Source organism: Herpailurus yagouaroundi, unplaced genomic scaffold (assembly GCF_014898765.1).
Source record: "Herpailurus yagouaroundi ecotype Mexico unplaced genomic scaffold, PumYag 198, whole genome shotgun sequence".
Classification (NCBI taxonomy): domain Eukaryota; kingdom Metazoa; phylum Chordata; class Mammalia; order Carnivora; family Felidae; genus Herpailurus; species Herpailurus yagouaroundi.
In genome coordinates this window covers 12,678,817-12,693,049 of record NW_024412429.1, presented here as the reverse complement: position 1 = coordinate 12,693,049, position 14,233 = coordinate 12,678,817, and the positions used below count along the sequence as shown (strand labels likewise).

Here is a 14,233-nt window from a genome sequence, read left to right as displayed (position 1 = left end):
TCTGGGTTTTCTGAAATGGCCTCTGGGTGGCTGGCTTCTGTGGCGAGTACTGGCTCTCGCCTGGGGGTCTGCAGATCATTTTGCCCACCTGCTGCCCACCCTGGAGAGATCTGAAAGCGGTAACTAGGTTCGTGTTGTCCAGATAAGAGGCATCTGAAGGGCGCATGCGTTTCTGGTATGTGAGGCATGCGGTAGCTTTCGGTGCTGGTCAGGACACAGGCTAAGCGAGCAAGGTTTATTCCTGTTCAGGCAACGGTGAGTCCTGTCCCCCAAATAATGACATTTTAAGATTTTTTAAACTGTGTTTTCAATTAGGTATGTTCTCGAGATGACTCTGCTCTCCGGAAGAGAACACTGTCCCTGACCCAGCGAGCAAGAAACAAGAAGGGCATATTTTCTTCGTTAAAAGGACTGGACACGCTGGCAAGAAAAGGGAAGGAGAAAAGACCTTCCGTAACTCAGGCGAGTTCCTCGGTACGGGAGGGACAGCAGACTTAGTGGAAAATCCTTGATAGTCAGCACATCATAAATGTTCACCATCCATTAAGAATGAGATAAAAGTTGGCTCAAAGGAATGCAGCCGTTAGCACGGGCTTTTTCCAAATGACAGCACGCAAGTGGCTCGACCTCTTTTTGGCGCTTCTGTAAAGGTATTCTCGCCTTGCTCACACCTGCTGCGCCAGGAACACAAAAATAACACTAATCAGAAAAGAATTCACACTCTTCATTGCCTTTAGAATTTTTTCCCCCGCATAAGAGTTTCCCTTAAAACAAACACGTGAAATTAATAATAGACTAACGGCAACCAAATTCTATCGATTGTGCCACTTTTCTCACTTCATCTTTATGATACAAAGTAGGCATTTTGTCATCCCATTTTATAGATGAGTAGCCAGAGACCTGCAGAGGTGAAGTCACTTCCTCACGCTTGTTCGCACAGCGCCCGCAGGCCAGGGCTGGCCTTGACCTACCTGGATCCAGAGGTCTGCAGCATTGGGCTATTGCAGCCTGCTTATTGACCAAGCAGGGCACCTGTTCTAATATTTTAAAAATAATCTGAGCCCCTCTTGCTGAAATGGGGCCCGTGTACAGTGAAGGTTTTTAGAACATTTTGAATATTCCTGTCTGAAACATTTCCTAATGACGTTAATATGGTATAAGATGATGGATTTTATATTGCAGGTTGATGTGTTTTTAGGATTATTGTTTTTTCCAAGACTATTGAAAAGATGAGTCGTCCTGTGATATTCTGATCATTTCAATGAGAAGGAACAATGTGATTAAGGCTGACGAAGTTTTGTTTTTACTTTTAGCATGTTGTTATTCTGAATATGCTTCCGGTAACATCTCTATAATGCTCTATGGATATTTGATTGTGTATCCTAGTTTTGCGAATTGCATAAATAACCCATAGAACCCACTCCTTTGACCTGTTCACAGCCCTGAAACAATAAAGGAGGAGGGGGTTGGGGGTGGTTAGGTTGACCTAAGGGGGCGGAGACACATGAACCTTCTGTCACATGGCCTCTGTTTTACATACTCCCGTACAATCTTTATATACTCCTGTATGATGGAAAGAGTGTCACATTTAAAGTTTGTGGTTCGACTTGTTCTTTAATTGCAAAGTTCTCTTGTGTTGGTTATCAAGGGAAAAATATTTCTTTGTTATCGATGGTAGTTCAACAGTAGACCATTGGTTAATGCTGGGCTTAATTTTTGAATTGAACTTCTGTGAAGTTTAAATAATGTTATTTGAGTCAAATTTTGGCTTTAGTCAAGACAGTCAATTCTGGTTTTTTTTTTTTTTAACGTTTATTCATTTTTAAGAGAGAGAGAGAGAGAGAGAGACAGTGTGAGTAGGGGAGGGGCAGAGAGAGAAGGAGACACAGAGCCAAGGGTCCTTAGCTCTGAGCTGTCAGCACAGAGCCTGACATGGGGCTCAAACCCATGAACTGTGAGATCATGACCTGAGCTGAAGTCGGACGCTCAACCGACTGAGCCACCCAGGCTCCCCAAGACAGTCCATTCTATGTAATGATGATAAATAGCTTGATAACTTGCTTATTTTTCTTAGATGTTGACATGTAACTAACTATATATGAGCATAATATGGTCTTTACTCCATCATACGCAGTAAATGTTCTTAATGTAAGATTTCTTGAGAAAAAAGCATTTAAACATGTTTTATTTATTTACTTATTTACTTTTTAAAATTTCTTTTAATATTTAAATTTTAGTTAACATACAGTGCAGTCAGTACTGGTTTCAGGAGTACAATTCAGTGATTTCTCACTTACATGTAACACCCAGTGCTCGTCACAAGTGCCCTTCTTAGGACACCCACTTAGCCCATCTCCTGAATATGTTTATTTCAAAAAGATACGAAATTATGATGTTATTATTTATATAACTGAATGAAATAGATATGCTGTAGGTATCCATTTAAATGGCCAGTCCTTTAATGTTTATTATTTTACTACAAAATCTAGAAGACAAAAATTAGAAAATAAATTGTTCCTTGTTCCTCTACCGAAATACAACCCCTTTTATTTATCTCTTTTAATTTTTTTGATTTCAGAGAGAGAGAGAGAGAGAGAGAAAATCTCAAACAGGCTCCATGCTCAGCACAGAGCCCTATCTATGCGGTGCTTTATCTCATGATCCTGGGATCGTGACCTGAGCTGAAATCAAGAGTTGGATAGGTGTTCAACCAACTGAGCCACCCACCTCCAAACACAACCACTTTTAATATTTAGCTGTATTTCTTCACAGTTTTTGTTCTGTGCACATTCGGAACATAGTTACAAGCTTGATCGTGATGGTTTTGTGATCTCAGCTTTGAGCTCTGTTTCACATCTTCAGAAATGTGTACTGCTTGGTTAAAAACAACATCAAGAAGATTCAGGATTACTTGAATAATATATGACATTATAGAAAAGTGAAATATATAACCATATGGGAAGTAAAAAAAAAAAAAAAAAAAAAACGTTAAAGTTAAAACTTTAAATGTAGCACAGTTAACACTTAGTATAAATTCTGATGTGAAGATCCTGTAAATATTATGGAACTTAAAATTTTAAATACTGAAAAGGGGTAGCTGCCAAATGAACGTTGCAGCGCCATTTCATTTGTCTCCCCCCCGGCCTTTTCCTGTCCATCAGACATTTGAACCAAGTAGCAGTTAAGGATCTTCTGGAATTCTGCCATCTCAAAACTCTGTAACTCCCGTGAGGGAAATGTGCCTGTAGGGGGCAGCCATCTTGTTTTACACTGATGATGCAAATGCTAAGGTTAGCGGGCAGTGCTAGTCCAGGATCTTTATGTGAATCTGTTGAAAATAAATTTAGTATTCAGATGGTCTCTAGTGGGTAAATAAGAAATATTCTCAGAGTGCCAAGTAATTTTGAAGATCTCTAAATTCATGGAGAACCTCTCCTGAAAATGGCATGGCTAGACTAAAATCAAAATAGCGACTTTCACTTATGCATCCTGATTGCTCAGCAATACTTACCTTGTTTGAGAGTGTAGTGAATCCAAAATCGCATTTGCCCCTCAGGGTTGTCAGAGATCTCCACAGATAGTACTTCCATGCTGTGGCTCACCAGGTGCCCTCAGTGGAGAGCAAAGGGTCATTTCTAGTCTCCAGAATGGCTCGACTGAAAGGTTGCTCAGAACCGTTTCTGAGTGGAATCGTGGAGTAGGGTAAAGGTTGTCTGGATGAGTGTATGTTTTTTCTTTGTTTTTTTTTTTTTGTTTGTTTTGTTTTGTTTTTGTCTTTGTTTTCAAATTCATACCTTCCCCTTAAAGCTGTGTTTTGTGTTACGGGATGATTGCTCTGTCATCTTCACCAGATCATTTCATGTTGGGTTTAATGTCCATTGAACCTCTAAACTATTTGTTGAGGCTGAAACCTGATTTTAACAGGCTTGGACAATTTTAATACGCTTTTGCAGAAGTAGGAAGTGTTATTTCAATCACTTAATTGGGATCATTCAGTCAATTGACAATTCGACTAGACAAAACCGAGAAATGGTTGAGTGTTACACTGTTGATGGGTCCTGAGGGGAGGGGTAAGAGAGGTGCTTTCTGGTGATTCTCAATTATACAACACAGACAACTCCCTCTTCTGCCTTCGTGTGAGTTCGGTTCCCACTGTGGGCCCCAGGGCTGTTGGGTATGCTGTTGTTATTGTTGACCCTGCTCCCAGCGGGCTGCTCTGTCTGTCCTCAAATGGGACAGAAAACATCCGCCCAAAACCCCTTTCCCCTTGACCTCCCATTCTCAGAGGTCAGGGGCTGCAAGAGGGGGTGGTGTGAGAGGGAATGGCCGGTGCCAGGGGCCGTGTCGCTGGGTTGTTTCTCTCTGTTCCCAGTGCTCTCCTTTCGCTAGATCTGACCAGCCGTGGGGCCACAAGGATGCCAAATCCAAATCTTCCTTTTTATAAATCGCGTCATCAAAACGTCAGACTTCTATAAACAAGTGTCAGTAAACAACTTCCATTCCCTGCCCCTTTACTTCTATACCCATGTACAGCCTATTTCAAAATCCAGAAGGAGTCACCATCCTTTTTTTCACTTGATTAAAAAAAATTGTATCGCCATTACAGGTTTCCCCACTGATTGAAAGTAGGGGATTCCTGTGAAACCTTTTGAAAGTGGAAGTGTCCTAAAGCAAAGAGGCAGACACGATTAATTTATATGGAAAGAATTTTGAGCATTCCCAGACCTCAAAAATAACCTCTTAGCCTTTTCAGATACCTTTGGGCACATCTTGCTAAAGGATGCGCAAAATAAACGGAGCTAGAGCTCAGAGCTCAGATGCTCCCAGACACGAGACCGTTCAATGCTCAGGTGCTGAGTGTAGCTCCCAGGGAAGGAGGCTGGTGGTGCCGCTCTTGCTTGTGGGGTGTGCGTCCTGTCTCTGTAATGGCTTCTTGCAAAACAGACACTGAACACATTTTTGCTTTTCACCTGATTTCATCAAAGTGGAAATCTATAGATTTCTTTCAGTTAGCTGTAACAGGTACACATGTAGGTCTTGCATGAAAGCAAAGTTGCACATTGTGAACTGTGGAAAAGCGGGAGACACCTGTGTTTCCTTGTTTCTTACTACCTTTAACCCTTAGTGATACGACCCAGCCGTGTCTCCTGGGGAGGCTAGTAATAGGGACCCTTGCTCTGTATAGTTTATATTTAATGGTTATATAGATATTCTTTGTCTGTAGCACCCTGCTAAGGATATAGTATCGCTTAATGAATTTTCCTTTCCTCTATTAGAGAATTTTTTATTTTTATTATTAGAGAGTGCGAGTTGAGGAAAGAGGCAGAGGGGGAGACAAAGAGATAGAGAGAGAGAGAGAATATGAATCCACAGCAGGCTCTATGCACAGTGCGGAGCCTAGTGAGGGGTTCATTCCCAAAACCCCGGGATCATGACCTGAGCCAAAATCAATATTTGGACGCTCAACCGACTGAGCTACCCAGGTGCACCTGCCTTTTGTCTGTATTAGATGTAGTCCTTTAATAATAGTTGAGAAGTGTTTGATCTGCAATACAAAAACCATAATATTAAGGTTGTATCTCTTCCCTCATTAAATAACAATTTAAAGTTCTTTAGAAGTTAAGAAATTATATCACCAAAGCATTTTTTATTAACGGAACTTATGTCAGACTTTGAAAATAAATTTTTCTGGGGAGCCTGGGGGAGGGGTTGGTTCTTAAACATCCGATTGGCTCAGGTCATGATCTCACGGTTCATGGGTTTGGACCCTGTATGGGGCTCTGTGCTGACAGCTCAGAGCCTGGAGCCTGCTTCGGATTCTGTCTCTCTCTCTTTGTCTGCCCCTCCCCCACTCATGCTCTGTCTCTGTCTTTCAAAAATAAATAAACATTAAAAAAAAAGAAATTTTGCTAAAAAAGCTATTGATGGTCAGAATTAAGCTTAATGCTTATTTAAATTGGGCTCAAATTACCAAATGATCTTCTTGCGATTTAATTGCTAGGTCCCACCAGTGCTATCCTGGATGAGAGGCAACTATTCAATCTGTTTTTTTAAAGCATATGAGCTTAAACATTTATTCCTATTTTCACTAAAATTTGCCTCTGGCATAGGGACACTGAAAAAATTCTTTTGACTTCTACGGCTACTTTAATGGTGTATTTATCATTTCTGTGCGACAGTACTCAGATAATTAGGTTTAAATTGAGTTGCCGGTGGAATTAGAGATATTTGTATTTTGTGTCTCTGGGACTTAAAATTCTGCCTATAGCTAGTTGAATAATATTTCACTAGTTTTCCTCTGCTAATCATTCTTGGAGAGTATTTACAAGTTGCACATCTATTTGCATATAGTCAGTGTATCATGTCCCTGAGCGGCACAGAAAGGCAGCCTCTCCTGAGCCTTGGTAGGGAGGGGTCACAGGCATTTTTAAATATTCCTGTCTAATTGGTGCATCCTGTAACAGTCCCAACACTGAGTCATCCTGATTCAAAATCTGTTAAGTTTGGAGTAAAGCCAGTCTTATTTGAGCATTTTTGAAAGGACATTTTGGCGAGCCCAAAATGAAAGCTTTTCATAGAGTACTTTCTGATGAGCAATAATGAGTCGCAAGCAGTGTTCGAAGGGAGGTGTTTGTTATGGAGATAGTGACAACAAATCCCCTACTGGGGCTCTGGCCCACAGCTACCCCAGCAGCTTCACTGCAGAAATAGTGGAGCCCGGAGGCCTTGGCTGTCTGTCTTGGAAAATTGGCTTGGGGCGTCCCAACTTTCTGTGGCTGCGAGTGAATGAAGTATTGTCACATGAGTCATTAGCTCCAACGTTAGTAATGTTGGTTTCTTAAATGGAAAATGTGAATGAAACCCACTTACTCCTGAACATAACCTAGTAGTCTGTTGAAATAGAGTTAGGAGTGTGGAACCCTCCACAACCTACATACATGTACAGATAGATAGGTCTTTGTTTGCCTTTCAGATCAACTGATGTTTGGGCATCGGCCCAAGAAGGAGATAAACACTTTTCTCCTCCATGACATTTTACTGTTATTAAGAAAACCAAGAGCATGTAACTCCTTTTGTCTTTTCTCCTCATCTCACTTGCTAATGGACTTTCCTTTTATCAGCAACTGTGGTAGAGGGCCCATTTGTGACAGCCAGATTGTGATTTTGCTACTCACTTCCCTTCAGTGATCCAAGTAGTAATTACAAGCCATTTGATCCAAAAGCATCTGCTGTGAGAACATGCGGAGTTTCAATTTTCTCTCCTTGAGGCACACTGAGCATAAGTAATTTGACATGTGCTTTCAGGACCATTAATGGAATAGTAATAATAAACGCTTCTGTAGAAGTCGCCTCCAAGGAAGGCAGACCTTAGCTAGTGGGTCTGTAGTGGCCATGCCTGTGGTTCAGTGATGATGATCCCATCATCTCGTGGATGGCCAGAGCTGACCACACGGTGGTCTGGGCCCCGGTAGCTCCCCAGGGTTTTGAAACAAAGGATGGTTCTCAGGCAGTTCTTGACAGCGGCCATTGTCGAATTTTGGTGGTTAAGGCTACTAGGATGTGATTCTGCAGTCCCGACTGAATTTCAGAACAGTGCCCTTGCATTGTACCAGCCCTTTACAGTTTATGTGCCTTCAAACGCCATTCCTCACACCAATCTCCTGACCTCCCCATGAAGCTGGAAGGTTTTAGCCCCCCTTTAAATGTGAAGAAACGGAAGCCCAGAGACATTAGATAAGCAGCCTACCCCAACGCTGGGATTTGACCAGATTGATTGTCTGTTATAATTTTGCTATGTTCATCTTCTCCAGGAACGGGAAACCTTGAGCGGGCTAATTGGGAACTAGTTTTTAGTGGGGAGGATTGTGGGGAGAGCTGGGGGAGGAGGCAGGTTGGGGGTGCACAGCCTTGGTGGAGAAGCCGACCATGGGCTTCTGGATGAGTGGTTCAAAGATGCACAGTGCCTCTGCAAAGGATAGTCTGGCAACAGAGCTTTCCAGATGGCTTAGTTTGTTTGCTTGCTTTCAAGATTCTCTGTTCGTCTTAGGAAAAAGAATACGGGAGAATATTTTATCTGGCTTACTGAAAGTAAAGCCATGTATATATATTCTCGGCATGGATGGATAGCACTGACCCTTGAGGGAATCAGTTTAGTTTTCACTCCAAGTGGGCAAAGCTCACGACAACGTAGGAGGTCTGTAAACACCTAGCCTTTTCTTTTTTTCTCATTCTAATTCACTAATCAGCTCCATATTCCTGATATTTCTTTGGAATAACCAGATTTTTACCTTTCTTTAACTGCATGTTTGAGGTTGTGTGTTATGCACAGGACAAAATTGCATTTGAATTTTCATTGCAGGATCTCCTGAGAGGCTAGGAATCTTCCAGAGCCTTGGCTTTGATAGGCATCATCTCTTCCATCATTTACTCAATCTTAGGTCAGTGGTGAGACTCAGGAAAGGATTCCATGGAGCAGCTGTAGGCACAAAGCCTTGTTTAATTGAATAGAATGTGAATAGTCTGTCCTTCCTTCCACTTTGGCCTTTACCTGCAGCCTTTCTCTGGTCCAGGACTTCTTCCCCTTCAATAATCTCCTATTTCTTTTCTTGAAACTTAGGGAAGATTGAGTGTATAAATCTTGACACTGTATAAATAGGGCAGCTTTCACCTTTCAAGCCTATGTATGACTGTGAATTTCTAGTTGCATCCAATTCAGTACCCATGTGCTGGGTATGTGGTGGATGCAGAATGCACTGTGTCAAGGGTCAAGGGAGACTCAGAGTTGGAAAGACAGCCTCTGCTCTCTGCTTGGGGATGTGAGAGTGGCCTGAAAATGACTGTCCGGTTAGCTGGGCATAGCTGACTGCTACAACAGGGATATAAAGACCGTAGACTCATTTTTAAAAATTAATTAATGAATTAGTTAATTTTAACATTTATTTATTTTTGAGAGACAGAGAATACAAGCAGAGGAGGGGCTGAGAGAGAGGTAAGCACAGGCTCCAGGCTCTGAGCTGCCAGCACAGACCTCGATGTGGGGCTCGAACCCATGAACTGTGAGATCATGACCTGGACCAAAGTCAGATGCTTAACTGACTGAGCCACCGAGGTGCCCCTATTTATTTAGTTTTAAAGTTTATTTATTTATTTTGAGAGAGTGGGGGGGGGGAGCGGAGAGAGAGAGAGAGAGAATGAATCTCAGGCAGGCTCTACACTGTCATCAGAGAGCCCAGTGTGGGGCTTGAACTCGTGAATCATGAGATCATGACCTGAACCATATCAAGAGTTGGGCATTTAACCAACCGAGCCACCCAGGAGCCCTGACAGTAGACTCCTTTAATTGAGTAGAATTAGGGGTGCGAGGGAAGGGAGCAGGAGAGACTTCATTAGTGGCGGAGGGGGTAGCAGTTGAAATAAGGCTGAGGGATGTATGGGGTTCAGCCCTGAAGCTATGGGAAGATACAGCAGGCAAAGGAAATGAAAATGAATAAGGTTCTGGAGGCAAGAGGGTGCTGGGAGTGAGTGTCAGGTGAGCCATTTTGTCCAGTTAGAACGGTAGTGTGTGGGGGTAGAATAACAGAAAAGAATCCAGAAAGGTTGTGTGTCCATTTTGTGGGGAGGTAACTGCCAGGTTGATATTTCTGTAGTGCAGTGGTCGTGAGCACAGACTGCAGCCAGGTTTCTAGGTTTCAGACCCCCATAGTACCAACCATCCCAGCTCACCGTGTGAGCTTGGGCTTGGGCAAGTTTCTAGACTTTGCTGAGCCTCGTTTTCCTCAGCTGTTCCACAGAGGGTCAGGACAATGCATAGAGGGGTGTTAGTAGTGAGCGAACTGATAGCATGTGAAAAGCTGATTCCATCCAGGGGCACCTGGCTGGCTCATTCAGTAGAGCATCACGCGACCCTCGATCTCAGAGGCGTGAGTTCAAGCCTCATGTTGTGTGTGGAGCCTACTTAAAAAAACCAAAAAGCTTATTCCATCTGGCCCCGTGGAAGGCAGGTGCTCTGTGATGGACAGTGAAGGATGGGGACAGGAGGGCAGGAGAGTTGTGAGTTTGCATTTCTCGTGTACCCCCCCCCCCCCCACCTGTCGATCTTCAGTTACATTTTTCCTGTTCTGCTCTCAAAGTGCAGGATTAAATTGCTTTGCAGGAGTACTGGACTTCCTTCCTCTTGGCCTGGCTTCTTGTGTGGTTTCTTACTCCACAGTGACCTCTGCTGGGCTTTTACTTTGCTTCCAAGCAAGCGTGGTTTGAGAGGTGAGGTCTGTACCTTTAAGGCGGTACCTGCTCATTGCTGATGCACCTGGCTGAAATCACTCCCCAGAGACAAAGTATCCAGAGGTTGAATCAGAGAAGGACAAGCCATCTGTATGAGATAGGATCCTTCAGGGGAAAGCGGGTCCGTGCTGGTTTCCTGCTCCTTGGCTGCAGGCATCTATCTGTTCCTCTCTTTTTCTCTTTTGGTTTGGCACGTGAGGTGAATACTCATTCTGGGCTATGATCATCTTCCCAGAAAATGACAGATCCATGACAGATCTAGAAACATCACTGTAAAGAAGAATACCACATTTTCCAAAAGGCAACACAGACAACTTGATTCTTCCTTTGCTTTTCTTAAACCTGTTCTTTTGAAATCTTTAACATACCTATTCTACTTTTTTAATCCTGCGTTGGAGGAATTTTTGCTCTGAGGGTTTTTTTTTTTTTTTTAATGCATGACATTCAAAGTAAAGTCATCCATTGATGATAACTTTAATGTATGATAGGTAGGATATAATGTGATTGTATTGAATCTATATGTAACATTTTCTAGTGCATCAGGTACTTTCACATCTATATTTTTTGCTTGCAAAATCTGTATTAATGAACTTAAGTAATTATATTATTAATATCCCCTTTTACAGAATAGGAGACAAGGCTCAGTACGTGAATGTCCTGTCCTACTATTAATTAAACGGTAGCGTGTGTAACTTGAACATCAGGTTTTTTTATTGCTAATCCCCAAGTCTTTTCTACCAGGCTAGTGTTAAGAACCTAACCAGAGGACAACATTTCCGAGTTGCTTAATAAATGTTAACCGTTTTTGTTTATAAATCATGTTAGCATGAGGTTATCAAATTACCATGATAATGGGGTCTAGGGAAGTAAATATCTTGGGGAAAAGCTTCCTTTTAAAGGTGGTATGTTTGGAGATGATGATTTTTAAGTGTCTAGATGTGAAATAACTGAAAGAAAGAAAAAAAAATGTCTCCAGGATTAGAGACTGATTTGAAAAAAGCAAGTAGAAATAAGAGAGAAGAGAAACATGCTTGGATTAAGTGCAGTTCAGGTTAAATTGTGGGCAGGCATCAGTGGCCATAAACAAGAGCGTGTTGAAATTCACTGGGACAGGAATGCAGATTTCACAGGGCCCTTGTCAACAGGCAGTTCCAGACCCGCGAGCGTGGATGCCAAGCACGCTTGTAGCCACAGTGTCTTGTTCTAACTTGGGCTGAGCGGCAGATGGCACGTGGCTAGGACACCGGATGAGGAATCCATTGTCTTCCAGTCAGCCTTCCTGGGCTTCAGTTTTTGTGGGTCCAGTGATTGAAGAGACACCGGGCTTGTCTGTCCCAGAGGTTTAGGAGAAGCCAGACGTGCAAGAACTGTGGCAGGGCTTTCTATAAAATACACCATGAATCCGAGGGACATTTTTTTAGTAGTGTCTGTCCTTTGTTTATCACATCTGTCTATATTTCCTTGTGGTGTCTGAAAACAGGTTGATGAACTGCTGCATATATACGGTTCAACAGCTGATGGTGTTCCCCGAGACAACACATGGGAAGTCCAGACGTATGTTCATTTTCAGGATAATCAAGGAGTTACTGTAACGATCAAGCCAGAACATAGAGTAGAAGATATTTTGACTTTGGCGTGCAAGGTAATGGGTTTGGCTGCAGAACTGCGTCTCCGTAGAAATAATCGTTAATGTTGCCCTCCTATGCCGAAAGATTAACATCTGGTAATCAACATGCTTATTAATAGTCCTGTTTATTAACTTAATTCGCATTCTCCTCTTCCGTCTTTTAGCAGAATGAGTTGTTAGGTTATGGCCCCTTGCCTTCGTGAAGAGAACCTGAGCTGTTTTACTGAAATTTATATATGCCTTTAGAATTAAATGGAGACGTAGTAGAATAATTTTTAACATCTAGAATAATTTTGAAGACTGTTGTTATTGAAATTCCTTAGAGACGCTGCTCTGGAAGAAAGTGGCATAAACTTGGAAGTAGTTTGATTTAATCCTAAACAGTTTTACCGAGTTTCTCCAGACTGAACAAGTAACTTGATATGCCATTCACAGTTGTGGCCTGGAGATTGTCATGAGATGATGTTTCACTCATTATTCAAACTGGGTTTTCCTTCCGAAAAGAACATTTATGCCAAGTCTTAAAAAACCTTCTGAGATAAGACTCCACATCAGAGCAGATGTTTTTAATCCACCAGGTGGCGTAGCAGAGCTGAGCTATTTTTAAGTTTTCAGAGAAAATGCCATCAAATACATGGTAAGAAAAAGCATGTAGACTTTGGTAACTCTTTACCGGGTACACAGTAGGTGTGGATGATCTTTAATTTATTTATCTTTTAATTTTCTTGCTTTGACTTCAGCCTTAGGATACCATTTATATATGTAGCTTGCATTCTTATGAAAATTTCCTTTCGTTCTGTCATGTAAGGTTTTTATTCAGACAGCCCACAATATTGCTTTATACCCACAACGTCAATTATGAGGTTCATAAGTCTTCTAAATGCTAGAGGATGCCAGAAGCAGTAGTGGGTCAATTAGATCCAGTTACATAGGCCTGGGATCAACTCCTGAACGAACAAATGAGTGCGTGCATATACCCTTTCCTTTTGAAAAAATTTTGGAGTACGCAATCCTAATTCTGTGACTGTTCACATTTCGCAAATTAGTAATGAGAAACAACTTCAAGCTAGGTGAAACCAATGTATAAAAGGGTAGTATTTGCTGAGATGGTAAGCTCTATCAGGTGTATACTACCATAACTTCTTAAAAGTACATCTCCTGCCTTTAGTGACAAGCAGTGGCATTTAGAGAAAACCTCTTTATTAAAAACATTTTTTTTTTTACTGTTTATTTTTGAGAGAGAAAGAGACAGAGTGTGAGTGGGGGAGGGGCAGAGAGAGAGGAAGACACAGAATCCGAACCAGGTCCAGGCTCTGAGCTGTCAGCACAGATCCCGACAAGGGGTTCGAACCCATGAACCGTGAGATCGTACCTGAGCCAAAGTCAGACCCTTAACTGACTGAGCCACCCAGGTGCCCCTTTAGAGAAAACATTCTTAAAAATAATGATCTGTGCCTTCTTTCTTTTTTTGCACATTTAAATTTGAACTCTTATATATGGGTTTAAACTCCACAAGCCACATACGGTATCTCCTTCAGGGATTTCCACTTTGATTTTGAATGAACCATGATGAGTTTAGAAGGAACATGCAAAATCTGAGTAGCTGTCATTTTCTTCACAGATGCGGCAGCTGGAACCCAGCCACTATGGCCTGCAGCTTCGAAGATTAGTAGACGAAAACGTCGAGGACTGCGTCCCTGCGCCATACGAATGTATGCAAGAGCAGGCAAGTGGTGTGCATTTAGAAAGGGAACTTTGAGCCCCATCCATGGCCTCTTGATTTCAGAAGCATGCGGCCGCCCCCCCCCCCCCCCCCCCCTCTTCGTTTGAATTTGACATCTAGTTTGAAAATCATCGAAGTAAGTTTCCAAGACACCGGGACATTAAATTTTCTGATTTTGTTCTTTTCCTTTTGTAGGTTTATGATGAAATAGAAATCTTTCCCCTAAGCGTTTATGACGTGCAGCTCACGAAGACCGGCAGTGTGTCTGACTTCGGTGAGCCTAGGACCCCCTGTCAGGGAACCCCTGTCCATTCTCGCTTAGTTTGCCCCGGGATCTTGGACCTCATTTTTTAAAATTTATGTTTACGTTTTAGTGTAAACTATGACCGTGGTTTCTGAACTTCCTTTCTCTCCTTTCATCTCTGTTTGTTCATATTGGGCTAAAAAGAGAGGCATTGGGCGCCTGGGTGGCGCAGTCGGTAAAGCGTCCAACTTCAGCCAGGTCACGATCTCGCGGTCCGTGAGTTCGAGCCCCGCGTCGGGCTCTGGGCTGATGGCTCAGAGCCTGGAGCCTGTTTCCGATTCTGTGTCTCCCTCTCTCT

At 42.4% G+C, this 14,233-nt stretch overlaps 1 protein-coding gene across 7 annotated transcripts in view; it reads left to right on the top strand.

Moving 5' to 3' along the window:
* TIAM2 (TIAM Rac1 associated GEF 2) overlaps positions 1–14,233 on the top strand; it is a 224,362-nt gene that overhangs the window by 140,948 nt on the left and 69,181 nt on the right. For 6 of the 7 annotated variants that reach the window (XM_040448800.1, XM_040448799.1, XM_040448801.1 and 3 more), the window contains 4 exons: positions 316–474; positions 11,762–11,923; positions 13,530–13,634; positions 13,827–13,905. In XM_040448800.1, the coding sequence (XP_040304734.1) occupies positions 316–474; positions 11,762–11,923; positions 13,530–13,634; positions 13,827–13,905 (505 nt within the window). The remainder of the gene's footprint in view (positions 1–315; positions 475–11,761; positions 11,924–13,529; positions 13,635–13,826; positions 13,906–14,233) is intronic. The other variant, XM_040448806.1, reaches the window with a different exon arrangement.